At 38.3% G+C, this 15770-nt stretch overlaps 1 protein-coding gene across 1 annotated transcript; it reads left to right on the top strand.

Annotated features, from left to right (window-relative positions):
* Positions 1-311: 311 nt before the first annotated feature.
* LOC117909915 lies at positions 312-5681 on the top strand. Its single transcript, XM_034823966.1, has 3 exons — positions 312-1145; positions 1257-3212; positions 3687-5681. The coding sequence occupies exons 1-3, from the start codon at positions 312-314 to the stop codon at positions 5679-5681; spliced, it is 4785 nt and encodes a 1594-aa protein (XP_034679857.1).
* Positions 5682-15770: the final 10089 nt, after the last annotated feature.

The raw sequence follows: 15770 nt of genomic DNA, 5'->3' as shown, positions 1-15770 counted from the left end.
TCATAAGCCAGTCCTTGAGAACGATACCCGGAATACTACAAAAGCCGTAGTGACTCTTTCTCTAGTTTTTCTTGACCAGAGTTACTATGTAAAAAGGCTAAGTATTTTGGTACTATAGAGAATTTTCGGTCAAGAAATTGGTGCCGTTGCCGGGGACTGGCAATCGTCATAACTAGGATATAGTGAATTACTTTGTTTTGGTTCTTTTATTTTTTTTATCTTTATACATATTTTTCTTCTATTTTATGCTTGGTTGGGAAAGAGATCTTTCAGGTAGACTTCAAAGAACAATTGAGGAATCTCGACCAGATATGGAGGACACTGAAGAATTCAACAGTAATAACAACAGGCCACGACCACCTGTGCAGGGCCAAAGAACTATGAGAGAGCTTCTAAATCCTCCCAGGTTGAGCACACCATCGTGTTTTATGCTACCTCCAAATCATGATCATGTTACCATTCGGCCTCAAGTGGTGTCTCAACTACCCATTTTTAGGGGGACAGAAAATGAAAATCCATACTCTCACATCAAGGAATTTGAGGACATCGTTTCAATTTTCCGAGAAGCCAACACTCCTTTGGAGATCTTTCGCATGAAGTTATTCCCCTTGTCATTGAAGGATAAAGCTAAGACTTGGTTAAATAGTCTTAGACCCTATAGTATCAGAAATTGGGGTGATCTACAATCAGTGTTTTTGCAGAAATTCTTTCCAACACATAGAACCAGTGCATTAAAAAAGGAGATCTCGAATTTCAAGGCTATGGAGGATGAGAAATTTTTTGCATGTTGGGAAAGATTCAGGGAGATTGTTGCAACTTGCCCCCATCACGGATTTGACAACTGGATGTTAGTTTCGTATTTCTATGAAGGCATGGCACCACCAATGAAACAACTTCTTGAGACTATGTGTGGAGGAGATTTCATGAATAAAAACCCCGATGAAGCATTTCAATTCCTTGATTATGTTGCTGAGGTATCTAGAAGTTGGGATGAACCAATTGTCAAGGAACCATCTAGAGATAGAACAATGAATAGAGCAAGAGCTAGTGGAGTGTATACCTTACCAGAGGGTTTAGATGTCCAAGCAAAGTTAGCAACCGTTATGAGAAGGTTGGATGATTTGGAAGCCAAGGGAGTTCAAGAGGTATAAATAGTCAATGAGGGGGTAACTCAACTGTGCTTGATATGTAAGTCTACGAAACATGGTGTGCAATCTTGTCCCACTCTACCTGCAGTGCAAGATATGTTTACGGAGCAAGCCAATGCCTTAGGGACATACAAACAATATTCTAGCAACTCTCCATATTCCAACACTTATAATCCGGGTTGGAGGAATCATCCAAATCTATCATGGAGGGGAGGTAACAATGGCCAGTTTCAACAGCAAGGAAATCGATTTCAGGGTAATCAGACTAATGGGCAGCAAGGTTTTCAACCACAAGGTATGCCATCTCAGAATTTTCAACAGCAACATCAAACTTCATCATCTAACTCAAGCCTGGAAGACATGATGAGAGAGTTTATACAGAAGCAAGACAAGCGTAATGAAGATCAAAATAGGATAAATGCTCAAACATCTCAAGAACTAGTAGATATTCGAACCACTTTGAGCCAACTTGCTGTAAGTTTATCTCAAGAGAAAGGAAAATTCCCAGCTCAACCACAGAAAAATCCGAGAGGAGTAAATGAAGTTTCTAAAGTGCAAAAGGAAGATTGCAATGCAGTTATCACACTCAGAAATGGGAAAGAATATGAAGGGCCCAAGTTACCTGTAAGTGAAGATATTCCTGCTAGAGATGAACCAACTGTGGAGAAAAATGTTAGAAATGAGAAAGCGTCTGAAAATGAGGAAGTCATTGTGAGCAAAAATAAAATGAGTGTTTCCAATCATTTGCCTTTCCCTTCAGCTATGCAGAGACACAAAGTGGGGGATAAGACTTTAGAGATTTTGGAAGTTTTGAAGCAAGTGAAGATCAACATTCCACTCCTTGATATGATCAAGCAAGTTCCTGCTTATGCAAAGTTCCTCAAAGACTTATGCACTGTGAAGAGAAGGATTAAATTAAGCAAGAAAGCATTCCTCACCGAGCAAGTCAGTGCCATCATTGAGAATAAGGCAATGGTGAAGTACAAAGATCCAGGTTGTCCTACCATCTCAGTCCATATTGGAGATTCATTCGTGGAAAAGGCTTTGTTAGATTTGGGAGCTAGTGTGAATTTGCTTCCATATTCAATCTATAAGCAATTGGGATTGGGAGAGCTTAAGGCTACTACCATTACACTCTCTTTAGCAGACCGTTCGATTAAAGTACCCAGAGGAGTAGTCGAAGATGTTTTGGTGCAAGTTGAAAAGTTCTACTATCCAGTGGACTTTGTGGTGTTAGATACAGAACCATTGAAAAAGGGTATTAATTCTGTTCCAATTATTCTTGGGAGGCCTTTCCTTGCTACAGCCAATGCTCTCATTAACTGTCGAAATGGATTGATGCAATTATCTTTTGGGAACATGACAGTGGAAATGAATGTCTTCAATTTATGCAAGCAACCAATGGACCATGATGATGTGGAAAATGAGGAAGCATGCCTTATAGAGGCCTTGGTGCAAGAACACACAGAGAAGTTAATGGAAGAAAATATAGATGAATTTTTCTCTACAATCGTTAAGGAAGAATGTGTTCAAGTTGCTACAGAATGGAAAGAAAAATATACGATTCAATCTTTGAACAGTGTTGAGAATGATGAAGAAAGCAAAAAGGAAGAGGTGGAGATCAGCAAACCAGAGTTAAAGCCCCTACCACATGGTTTAAAGTATGTTTATTTAGAGGCAAATGAAGAAAAACCTGTGGTAATTTCAGCTACATTAACTGAAGAGCAAGAAATTAAACTTTTGAAGGTCCTTAAAGAGAATAAAGGAGCGATTGGTTGGTCCATTTCAGATTTGAAAGGGATAAATCCCTTGATTTGCACGCATCATATTTATTTGGAAGAGAATGCAAAACCAGTAAGGCAACCACAAAGAAGGCTAAATCCCCTTATGCAAGATGTAGTCAGAAATGAGGTATTGAAGCTTTTAGATGCAGGTATTATTTATCCTATCTCTGACAGTAGTTGGGTGAGCCCTACTCAAGTAGTACCTAAGAAAAGCGGGATAACTGTGATGAAGAATGATGAAGGAGAGCTCATTCCTACAAGGTTGACTACAGGTTGGCGAGTATGCATTGATTTTAGGAAGTTAAATGCAGTCACCAAGAAAAATCATTTTCCATTACCTTTCTTAGATCAGGTTTTGGAGAGGGTAGCTAGTCATGACTATTATTGCTTCTTGGATGGCTATTCAGGCTATTTTCAAATTGCCATTGCATTGGAAGATCAGGAGAAAACCACATTCACATGCCCATTTGGCACCTATGCTTATAGGCGCATGCCTTTTGGTCTTTGTAATGCACCGGCCACATTTCAAAGGTGTATGCTTAGTGTTTTCAGTGACATGGTAGAGAGAATCATGGAAGTTTTTATGGATGATCTGACTGTTTATGGGAAGACCTTTGATGATTGTCTTTTAAATTTGAAGAATGTTTTGAAAAGGTGCATTGAGAAGGATTTGGTCCTAAATTGGGAGAAATGTCACTTCATGGCAACCTCAGGGGTAGTACTTGGTCATATCATCTCTAAAGAGGGCATTCAGGTAGATCCAGCAAAAATTGAGCTCATCTCAAAGCTACCTTCGCCTACTACTGTTAAAGAGGTGAGACAATTTTTGGGACATGTAGGTTTTTATAGAAGGTTCATACAAGACTTCTCAAAAATCGCTCAACCTCTTTGTGCTTTACTACTTAAGGATGCAGAATTCATATGGACTAAAGCATGCCAAGAAGCTTTTAAGAGGCTAAAGTCACTCCTCACTACTGCACCAATTGTGAGATCTCCAAATTGGTCTCTCCCATTTGAGTTGATGTGTGATGCTAGTGACTATGCAGTGGGAGTCGTACTAGGTCAAAGGGAGGATGGAAAACCATATGTGGTGTACTATGCTAGTAAAACCCTCAATGATGCTCAGAAAAACTACACAACTACTGAAAAGGAGCTCCTTGCAGTGGTGTTCGCACTTGATAAATTCAGGAACTACCTTTTGGGAACTTCAATAGTAATTTTTACTGATCATTCGGCCTTGAAATATCTACTCAACAAAAAGGATGCCAAAGCAAGACTTATCAGATGGATCCTTCTCCTTCAAGAATTTAACATTCAAATCAAGGATAAGCAAGGGGTAGAGAATGTGGTTGCTGATCATCTTTCCCGAGTTAAAGTAGAGTCACATTTCGAGGAAGCACAAATTAATGATGAGTTTCTTGATGATGCACTTTGTGCAGTGGAGAAGTTGCCTTGGTTCGCAAATATAGTCAATTACTTGGCAACCGGAGAGCTTCCATCAGAATGGAACATGGAAACAAAGAAGTGTTTTCTTTCGAGGGCAAAACACTATGCTTGGGATGATCCATATTTGTATAAATTTTGCCCAGATCAAATTATGCGGAGATGTGTTCCAGAGAATGAACAACAAGACATATTGCGAATGTGCCATGAAGGAGCTTGTGGAGGTCATTTTGCTTCAAGGAAGACTTCAGCAAAAATTCTTCAGAGTGGATTCTATTGGCCAACTATGTTCAAGGATTGTAACACTCATTGCAAAAGTTGTCCACAATGTCAACAACTGGGGAAAATCAACACAAGGTATCAAATGCCTCAAAATCATATTTGTGTTGTTGAGGTCTTTGATTGTTGGGGCCTAGACTTTATGGGACCATTCCCTCCTTCTTTTGGCAATCTCTATATTTTGGTGGGAGTGGATTATGTCTCTAAATGGGTAGAAGCAGTGGCATGCAAGAGCAATGATCACAAAGTGGTGCTCAAATTTTTAAAGGAGAATATTTTCTCTAGGTTTGGCATTCCGAGAGCAATCATTAGTGATGGAGGTTCACACTTTTGTAATAAGCCCTTTTCCACTCTTTTGCAGAAATATGGAGTGAGGCATAAAGTGTCCACCCCATATCACCCTCAAACGAATGGGCAAGCTGAGTTAGCAAATCGGGAAATTAAGAGAATCCTCACCAAAGTAGTCAATACTACAAGAAAAGATTGGTCTACCAAGTTGAGTGATGCACTTTGGGCATATAGGACAGCCTATAAGACTATCCTTGGCATGTCACCGTACCGAATTGTTTATGGTAAAGCATGTCATTTGCCTGTAGAACTCGAACATCGTGCATATTGGGCTGTAAAGAAGATGAACTTTGATTCGGATCAAGCTGGAGCTAAAAGGAAATATGATTTGAATGAACTTGAGGCATATCGAAATGAGAGCTATGAATGCTTACGTAATGCAAGGGAAAAACACAAATTCTACCATGACAAGCTTATTTTACGAAGGGAGTTCAAGCAAGGTGAGAATGTGTTGTTGTACGACTCCAAGCTTCACATTTTTCCAGGAAAGCTTAAGTCAAGGTGGAATGGCCCTTATGTGGTAAAGGAAGTCTTCCCTTATGGCACCGTGACCATTCAAAATCCGAGGACAGGTAATGAATTCAAAGTTAATGGTCAGCGCCTAAAGCATTTCATTGAAAGATTTGAGACACAAGAGGAGAATCTCCATTTTCTTGATGGGGATGTTCAAAAGGGTTGAAGCATTTTCTGAAAATCCAATAGGTAAAACTTTTATTTTGTTTTATTTTTTTTTTCTTGTATTTAGTTTTGCATTTTCAATTAGTCATTAGCAATATGGTTAGCATTTTTTATTTTTTATTTTTGTTTTTAACTTACTAATGAGTTTATGAGTTGTAGCAACTTAGCTTGCAAACATCCGAGTGATATAGGTAAATGCGAACTTCAAGGGAGTGAAAAGGTAAGCCTCACATGTGTTCAAGGTGACAAAGCTCCTACAGTTTATATGAAGTCCACATAACAAACTTCTCACTTGATGATCTTGAGGTAACATATTCATTTGTCCTTTCTTTTGACCCATTATCCTACACATTGGGGACAATGTGTAATTTAGGTTGAGGGGGAAAGGCTCATTAGCCTATTAGCCCTAATTTTTTTCAAAAGTTTGCATGTCATCTTTGGTTAGCTAATGAGATTCTTGATTTGCCTTGGTAACTCATGGTTTATTTGGCATGAGAATGCTTTAAGTAGTATTATTTCTTTAGAATTTGAGAAAAAAAAATGCAGTTAGAGTAAGAGTATTAGTTCACTTACCTTATCTTTATATACCTTTAAGTGCAAAAATAGTTAGGTTGAATTCTTGGAATACCTTCAATATTTCTTTGATGGTTATTTTCTATTTAAGACTCAAAGCACACACAAAGCACGTGTACCCTTATGGTATCTTGATTAAGATAATTTCTTTAGCTTAAAAAGAGTTGTTCTTAAGCAATAAAATGAGGAAATGAAAAAAAATTGAAAATGACTGATTTAAGCTTGAGCAATTATCTGAGGGGATAATGGCCTTGTGTCTTCAAGCCCTGGTGCCCAAAACCAACTGGTTAGGAGTCATCGGTATCTTGCTCGTTACATAAGCTAAACTCAGTTTAAAAAAAAAAAAAAAAAAAAAAAAGATAAATGAAAAATGAAAAAAAAAAATGTTTGGGAAATTCGACCTTGTTCTACCTTGAGCTAGGGTGATACCTGAGGGGTAAGTGGCCTATAAAGGTCCTCAATACCTGGTACCTTGGGTGAAAACTCGGGAGTTGCCGGTGGATCCCTATTAAGCCATATAGAAGGAGATTTCCTAAACTAAGAAAGAAAAATCAAAATAAATTTTCCTCCTCTTTAACTTAAAGAATGATGAAATTTGAGTTTAAGAAAAAGTCTTAAGAAAAATACTATGAGGGGACACCAAAAATAAGCACATGAGGTTTAGGTGGAAAGAACCAATCAAAGGAAAATTAAGAGACACTAAGAGGAATGCTAAACATGGATGCACATTTATGTATACGAAGATAAGGTGGGAAAACTAAGAAATTGCATATCTTGCGTCATCTTGCTCAATTCTAGGAAATTTGTCTACTTGGGTATCTTGTGTGTAAAACATGTTATGTTGAGTTAATATGGTTTCATGAATCTCATTACATATTTTTCATTCTTCTTTATTCTTTTCATTTGCTAGGGACTAGCAAAGTTTAGGTTGAGGGGTCATAAGTTGAATTTCGAAAGCATTTCGAAATGACCTTCCAGCTTGGTGCAGTTGTCTTCAAATGGCCATAACTTCTTCATTTCAGCTCCGATTTGCAAACCGTTTGAAGCGTTGGACTCCTGACTTCCCGAGCTTCGAAACGATATATAGTATGTATATAATGGACTCCATAAAGTGCTCCAAATTTGTCCTCAAAGTCAGAGTATATAATGCCATCAGATTTTTGAGTTCTAAATTTCCATGCAGCTCAATCTTGCTTTATGCCTCATTTCCCATGCTTTCTTGCCTTCTTTCTTACTCCATAATGGTCATTTATCATCCTCCAACCTCATGGTATCCTTGTTTTGCCTTTCCTTACATTCAATGAGTCTTGACTCACTTATTTCCTCATTTAGCCCTTTCTTGATCTTTCAAAATCTAAAGTCATTCAATTTGCACAATTTTCTTCCCTTGAACCTGAGATAAATCTCCAAAGTATAGATTAAACTCATGGCTAGGGCCTTAGCATTGATTTAGGTCAAGTTGGGTGATTTGAATGTCCTTTGGTGCACAAATCATATCTAATATGTGCCATTAGAGCACATATTTTGGCTCCAATCACCTTCCCAATTAGGGTCAAGTTTGCCATATCCTGGCTCTTTCATATTTTCAAAAACACGTCGGAAGATGAGATTCCCAATATGAAATCTTCAACTCCAAACCCTTTTGTTGTATTATGTCATGACCCATTGGTGGTAAGCAACCATCTGTATGGTCGTCCCATCCCGTCTTTTGTCAGCTAAGTCCAAAGAAAGCTCAATTAAGGGTAAATGGGCATTTGCGTATGCTAAAATTATACGTTCTGTGGGTAGACCAATTTCAGTTGGTATGACGACCTCCATTCTAAAGGCAAGAGAAAATGAAGATTCTTCAATTGGCCTCATTTGAGTTGTCTAGAGGCCTATAAGACACTTGGGAGCTCCTCAACCCACTTTCCTTCGACGTTCTTCAACCGTTTTTTCAGATAGTCTAGTATGGTTTTGTTAATAGCTTCAACTTGGTGGTTTCTTTGTGGAGAACATGGTGTAGAGTAGAAGTTCCTAATATTGAGGTTGATGCAAAACTAGAGAAAAATGTGATTGTTGAACTGGATGCCAGTTTCAAATACTAGTGCTCTAGGGATGCTGAATCGGCAAACAATTGTTTGCCACACGAAGTTTCGTATGTCAATGTCTTTGATGGTGTCATAAGCCTCAACATCAACCTATTTTGAGAAATAGTCTATGGCTGCCAAGAGGAAACGTTTCTAAGCGGGTGCCATAGGTAGCGGTTCAACAATGTCAAGTCTCTATTGCATGAACAGCCAGGGGCTTATAATGGGTGTAAGTTGTTCGGCTAGGAAGTGACATTTGGGTGCGTAGTGTTGACACTTGTCGCATTTTTTAACATGCCTGGTAGCATCTTTGTGGATTGTTGGCCAATAGTATCCTTGGGACAGTATCTTATGAGCTAAGGATCGCCTCCCGCTATGGTTACTGCACTGTCCTTCATGGACTTCGGCAAGCAAGTATTCAGCTTTTTCATTTTGTACGCACTTAAGATATGGGTCCCCGTAAGAGCACCTATATAAGTGATCATTAATTAGGCATAAGTGTGTGGCCTTTACTCGGAGCCTATAGGCTTCTTTTTCATCTTTTGAGAGTGAGCCATCTTTTAGGTATTTGACATACAGGTTCATCTAGGAACTAGTAGGGGTGTCGAGTCTATTCATCGGTTCCTTCATCTCTATATAAGAGGATTCTTCTAAAAATTCGATCGGAAGCACCCAACTTTGCTTACTTGGGGAAGAGGAACCCAGGTTAGTGAGGGCATTGGCTTGATCATTTTTCTCTTTGGGAACCAATGTGAAGCTTACGAAATCAAACCACTAAGCCTTCCTCTTTACAGCATCTAGGTATCTGGCCATTCTTTCATCGCGTGCTTCGTAGTATCCTTCTACTTGGTTGATGACAAGCTAGAAGTCACTACGAACATCGACATTCCTTACCTGTAGTTGGCGGACCATTCTTAGGCCTATGAGCATTGCTTCTTATTCGACCTCGTTGTTAAATGTCAGGAAACCTAATTTGATGGATTGCTCTAGCTCGTCTCCGGTAGGGGACATGAGGATGACTCCGACTTCGACTCCTTTCTTTTTTGAAGAATCGTCTACATATATAATCCATGTCTCACCATTCTTGTTGTTCCCAATGAAGTCTGCTAATACTTGGCCTTTGAGGCTTTATTGTAGCCTATACTCAATCTCAAACTCGCCTAACTCGATGGCCCACTTGACCAGCCGACCGAAGAGTTTCGACTTGTGTAAGACAACACGCATAGGCCATTCCATAAGGACGACGATGACATGCTCTTGGAAATATGGCTTGAGCTTCTTAGCTGCAGTGCATAGTACCAGAGCCACCTTCTCGAGCTAGAGTATCGGGTCTTTGAGTCTAGGAGAGTTTTGATTATGAAGTATACCGGTTATTGGGCACCTTGTTCATCAGTTCGAACTAGGGCATAACTCACCGCCACACTTGTGGCCTCTAAGTATATGTACAATCTTTCACTTTCATGTGGTTGGTTGAGGATAGGAAAGGAAGCTAGATAGATTTTGATAGTAGCGAAGGCCCAGTCACCCTGCTCATCCCACTCAAACTTCTTTCTTTTCCTAAGAACCTCGAAGAAAGGTTGCAGCTTGTTAGAAGACCATGAGATGAACTGACCGAGGGCCGCCAGTTTTCCCATTAGCTATTAGACCTATTTGACCGTTGTGGTCAGTACCATTTCTTGTAGGGCTTTGATTTGCTCTAGGCTAGCTTCTATTTCACATTTCGTCACTAGGTAGCCAGGAAATTTACCCTTTTGCACTCTGAATGCACACTTTTCCGGATTCAGCATCATGCCAAATCTACGAAGTAGGGCGAAAGCTTCTACAAGGTCCTCAAGGTCGTTCTATCTCAACTTACTCTTGATCAACATGTCATCGATGTAAACTTCTACGTTTCTTCCCAAAAAGGGTCAAAATGTCTCTATCACCAATTGCTAATAAGTTGCCCCTGCATTCTTAAGGCCAAATGACATTATGTCATGACATAATAGGCCCTAGCTAGTAATGAAGGTCATCTTCTCCACATCTAGCGGGTACATTGCTATTTGATTGTACCTGAAAAAGGCATCCAAAAAGGAGAGAAGCTCATGGCCTGCCATGGCATCAGCTATTTGGTTTATCCGAGAGAGATAAAACTGTCTTTCAGGCAAGCTTCAATAAGATCAGTGAAGTCGACGCACACACGTCATTTGCTGTTTTTCTTCAGGACCACAACAATGTTGGCCAACCATTTCAGGTACTGTACCTCCTGGATGAATCTAGCTTTAAGCAATTGGTCTACCTTTTCAGCGATGATCTTATGTCATTCTTCATGGAATTTTCGCAATTTTTGTCTAATCGGGTGCCATCCTTATTTCCCATTCAAGTGGTGGCAAGCTACTGAGGGGTGAATCCCCTTTACATTGGAGTGTTTCCATGCGAAGACATCCATGTTTTGCCTTAGTAGCTTAATGAACTTTTTCTTTTCCTTTTCTGACAGTATTTCCCCCAAAAACACTTTTCAATCAAAGTTGTCATCAAACAGATTGATGGTCGTTAACGGCTCAGCAACCGAGAACTCCCACTTGTCCAATTCTAGGCGGGATTCCTTCAGTAGTTGTTATTTCTTTCCCTTAGAGCCCCCTTCTCTCTCACCTATAATGGGAGCTAGAAGCATTGTCACCTGATAGCATCGTCATGATGTCATCTGATCTTCGTAAATGTTTATCTGCTCTTGCACCATCAGGTAGCTCACTTTTTAGTGGTACATTGATGGTATGGCCTTCATGCCCTGGATCCAGACTCTACCGAGGATTGCATTGTATGGAAAAGGGTCCTCTACGACCGAAAATTTCACAATCACAATGATGGGTCCTATGGAGACAAGAAGTACGATCTCGTTGAGGGAAATTGTGGTTGAACAATTAAAACCCATCAGCACTCTCCCTGGACTTTCCAACACATTCATTGAAAGGTTCATCTGTTTGTAAGTAGATATATGTAGGAGGTCCGCAAAACTCCCTTGGTCGATCAATATTCAACATTAAGATGAGGGCTTCTTCATGTGGCTGAGTGACTCGAAGTAAGTCTGCTTGAAAAATACAATGGTTCCATCCACCATGACCAAGCTTCCGACAACAAATGTGTTTCCCACATTGCAAACTTGGGCTACTCGTTCTACATCTTTTATCAACATCTTGGCCTGTCGTTTGCTTTTTCATTAGCTATCAATCGATCTCCCGTGTATGACATGGATTACTTGTCTAACTTTGGTGTCGGTTCCAAAGATAGAGCAACTTGGTGGGTTGGGGGAAGTTATGTTCGGTTGTGGAGATATTGGCTAAGTTGTCTGGTTCGCACCATCCGTTCGAGTAAGTAATGGAGGTGGCGGCACTTCTTGGTAGCATGGCCCTTGTCTTTATGGTGTTTGTAAAAACAATTTGGATCCCTTTGACTTGCATCCCCTCACATAGGGTTCAGCTAGCAGAAGCCATCTAGATTTTGAATTATCGGCAACGGTTGGTCATAACTAAGAGTGAGCTTCATGAATTGGAGTGAGACCTGTTTTCCCTATGCTGGGCTTTAAGTGTCCCTTGCAATTGGTTTCTTCTGCCCTGTTACTGATAAAGTCCTTCGGTGGGTCGAGTATGATTGCTTGGTCGGGGAACAATCGTCTAAGAAGTCGCAACTATCTGTTGGGATGCCACTCTAAGATCGTCCTCTAACATGGCGTACTTGTTGGCTCTCCAAAAAAAGTTGTCAATTGTCTTTGGTGGCTTCTTTGATATAGATTCGAAGAATGGGGTCCTCAGGATGATACTCCGTTTGAAGGCTTGCATGATTGCATCAATGTTATAGGGCTCCATTTGGATCAAGGCTTGCCCTAATCTTCACATAAAATCCCATAGGGATTCTAACTCCATCATTTTCACGTTGCTCGGGCTATTGAGGCCATGCTTTTGTCTAGCAGAGCATAAATGGTGTGCCACAAACACCTTTGACAGCTCTCGGAAGTCATTGATCGAATTGGCTAGGAATTGATGGAACTAAGTGAGGGTTGGCCCGTGCAGGCTAGCCGGGAATACTTTGCATTGAAGTACATCGTCTCCTATGTCTAGGGTCATTACTTGGCAGTAGTGCATGAGGTGGTCGAAAAGGTCTGTGCTGTCATCATAAATGGTGAATTTGGGCACTGTGAATCTTGGGGGATGCCTTTGTTGCATGATTTGGGGAGCCAATGGTGTTGACAACATATCATCAAGAAGACATGTAGTGGTTTCGAGTAGCGCTCTCTCGATGGCCTCGCACGAGAAAACCATTCGTTCGGTCCATGGCCGATTGGTGTCTCTTAGACAATACCTTTTGGTCCGACCTTATGCCAAGTTGGTTGCTTGCTCAGGGCGTCCTCCTCTCAAGGCTTAGTGGTTGCATATCCCCCTCTTAAGGATTTGTGGTTCTAGGTAGATCAACCCATTCAATAAGCTCAAGGGGATCTTTTTCGAAGGGTTGGCCAAGGCCTCACCATCTACTGACGGTCCTTAGGTCGTCGTGTTGAGTTGGGCTACCAATATTTTATTCTATTTACTCAACCAATCAGCAGTTCTACTCAACTCATCCAGCTACCTTTGATACATTGGCTGGACAGCACATGTATCGTTGACGTGGCTAGTTGCATGTGTAGTCACCATGGTTGGCTTTTTGTTACTTTCTTGGAGGTATCGGGATTAATTGTTGTCCAACCCATGGGTCCATTCACCCATTCGAGTGGTTGACACCCCTCAATAGAACCAAAGCCTTCATTGAAAGGGTAACTATAATCACGCGAACCAGGAAGGTCTCCTTGGACGCAATGGTTTTCAAAGCAAAAATGGTAAGCTGCTAACCAAAGGAGAATGGCACCACCTCACCTAGGTCAAATCTTCTCGATATAATAGAGCTTACCCTAGAAGAAAGCCATCGGGGCAGTGTGCCCGGAAAATTTAGGTCTGGATCCCTTAGGAGCCCTACTAGTCAATCTAGGAGAGTTGAACATGTCCGGGAGCATAGTACCGGCTTGCACATTGACTCATGCGGCATAGACACCATGGGCTACGACAAGGCTAGTACGAAGAACAAGAGACGGTGACAAAACTGGTGTGAGGACGAAAAGAGTGATGACAAGACTGGTATGAGGAACAAGAGGTTGCGATGAGATTGATACGAGAAGCAAGTCCTAAAGCAAACCTCTAACCGGTCTTGCTACCAGCAAGTACCAAAAGGGTCAACCACATGCCATCTGACATGAGTTCCGTCCACCCAACCATGGACGCCACACAACCTTTGACGTCCGCCCTCTTGACACACCACTCCCCGATAAGCTGACATACTCAACCAGTCAGGTGATGGCTTGGAAGCCCTATAAAAAGGGAAGAAGAAGAAAAAAAAAATGAGAGTTTTTTCTTGGTCTAAGATAGAGAGAGACTAAGGGACATATAAGAAAAAAATGTGGCACTTGAGGCAATCTAGGGCCCCGAATAGCCATCGAATCCTCGTATCCGAAAAAGTTATGCACCAACAGTTAGTACATGAAAATCAAATTATGCATTCGAGTTTCATTCCATGTAATTTGAAATGAAATAAGATGAATCAATTTGTTTCTCATGCAATTTTTGTTATTTTAATATTTTTGAGCTGTTTCAATTAATTTTTAGTATGAGTGCTTTCAAATTTTTTTGTTTTGGTTTTTTTTTTTCCACAATTGTAGAGAAATAATTTCTTTTTGAAATTGTTATGGGAATAATTATTTGTTTTCATTTGAATATTAGGTAGCAATAGAAATGAGAATAAAAAAGAAATAAATTGATAATAAACAATACACATAGTTTAAAATAATTTTTTTATTTTCATTTAAACAAAACATCTTTTGAGAAATTTTTATCCCAGGTTCTTTTACTAGGTAAATAAATTTGAAATTAAACTAGATATCATGTGTTGAATTTGCTAATGAATCTAGTAGTTTTTAAAATTAATTTAAACCTCAAATAATGACATAATAAGTACTGAAAATTTATAGATAAAAAAATTAGTTCGAAATGACTTTTTTTTTTTTTTTAAGAACTATTTTTTTTTTCAATTTTTCTTAACTATAAAAGTAAATTTCAAATCAAGAGAGACTTTGTATTGAATTTATTAATGAATTTAATAATTTATAAAAATAATTTGAAACCTCAAAAAACATATATAATCACTAAAAAATAATATATCGTTAACTGAATCACTATAGAATTAAACATTTATTAAATGTATAGCCATGACTTTATTATTTCTCCTATACACAACTATATTTTATGAATTTTCTCACTAGGCAAAAATAGATTTCAAATTAAGTGACACATATTTAACACTTTAAATTCTTTAATTAATCATTTTTTAAAGTAATTTTGAATTAAAAAAAAGCTTATTAATTAATTAAAAACTAAATAAAAAATTTCGAAATACTTTGTTCATAATTGAGTATTAAATGTGTGCATATGATGAAGTACTTGGCTCATGCATGTATATCTTAAAAAATTAAACTTTATTTATTTTTAATTTTTTATACTCATTTAAAATAAAATAGTACTAGTGATTATTAATTTTAAATTATTATTATTTATTTTTAAAAAATAAATAAACTATGCTTTTATGAGGATGTTAATACTTATATTTTTATCATATTTATAAAAAATAATATTGCTATTTATATTTTATTATAAACTATTTATTTTTAATTATAAAATTATTTTTATTTTTAGTAAGATTTGAATTAAATTTAGTTTTTATTATATAAATTGATTTTTTATTTTTTATTTTTTTTTACAAAATCAAACAAGTTTTTAGTTTTTTATTTTTTGAAAAATGCTTTTAAAAATAGCTTGTATCAAATGAATCAAAACAAGAGATCAATTGAAATCCCACTTATAAGTGGGATTTTACTTCTATTGGAATCATTTTTTATTCCATTCTCATTGTCATACGATTAATTTAAATATGAGAATGAAAAAAAAAATGAATGAGATGTTCATTTTCACTCTCTATTCGTTTATACCAAACACAACCTAATTTATTTATTTTTTTGGTAATTCTCTTTGGAATAGCTTGGAGTTGGTAAGGAATGAATAAAAGAAATTGAGATAGGAAAAAAATTAACTATGCATTGACATTTAGTAATTTTTTGAAGCAATAGAGATGCCAAAGAAGACTGAATTCCCTTCATAGAAATGTGTCTCTGGAAACCCATATAGAGTTGGGAAGACACAAGTGTGCCATTCTATTATTTGTTTCTGAGAGGGAACCCCATGTTACCTTGCATTGGCATAGGCATACAACATAGACTAGTGGATGCTTGGATGCTTCTCTAGTTTGATTCTTACCACCATAAATCCTTAATAAAATATCTCCTTTTTAAAATCTATTTTCATTATAAAATTGAGTAAATAAAATAAAATATGATA

This window comes from Vitis riparia, unplaced genomic scaffold, assembly GCF_004353265.1.
Source record: "Vitis riparia cultivar Riparia Gloire de Montpellier isolate 1030 unplaced genomic scaffold, EGFV_Vit.rip_1.0 scaffold466_pilon_pilon, whole genome shotgun sequence".
In the NCBI taxonomy this organism is placed as follows: Eukaryota; Viridiplantae; Streptophyta; class Magnoliopsida; order Vitales; family Vitaceae; genus Vitis; species Vitis riparia.
The sequence above is the reverse complement of the archived record's forward strand: the minus strand, read 5'-3'. Positions and strand labels throughout refer to the sequence as shown.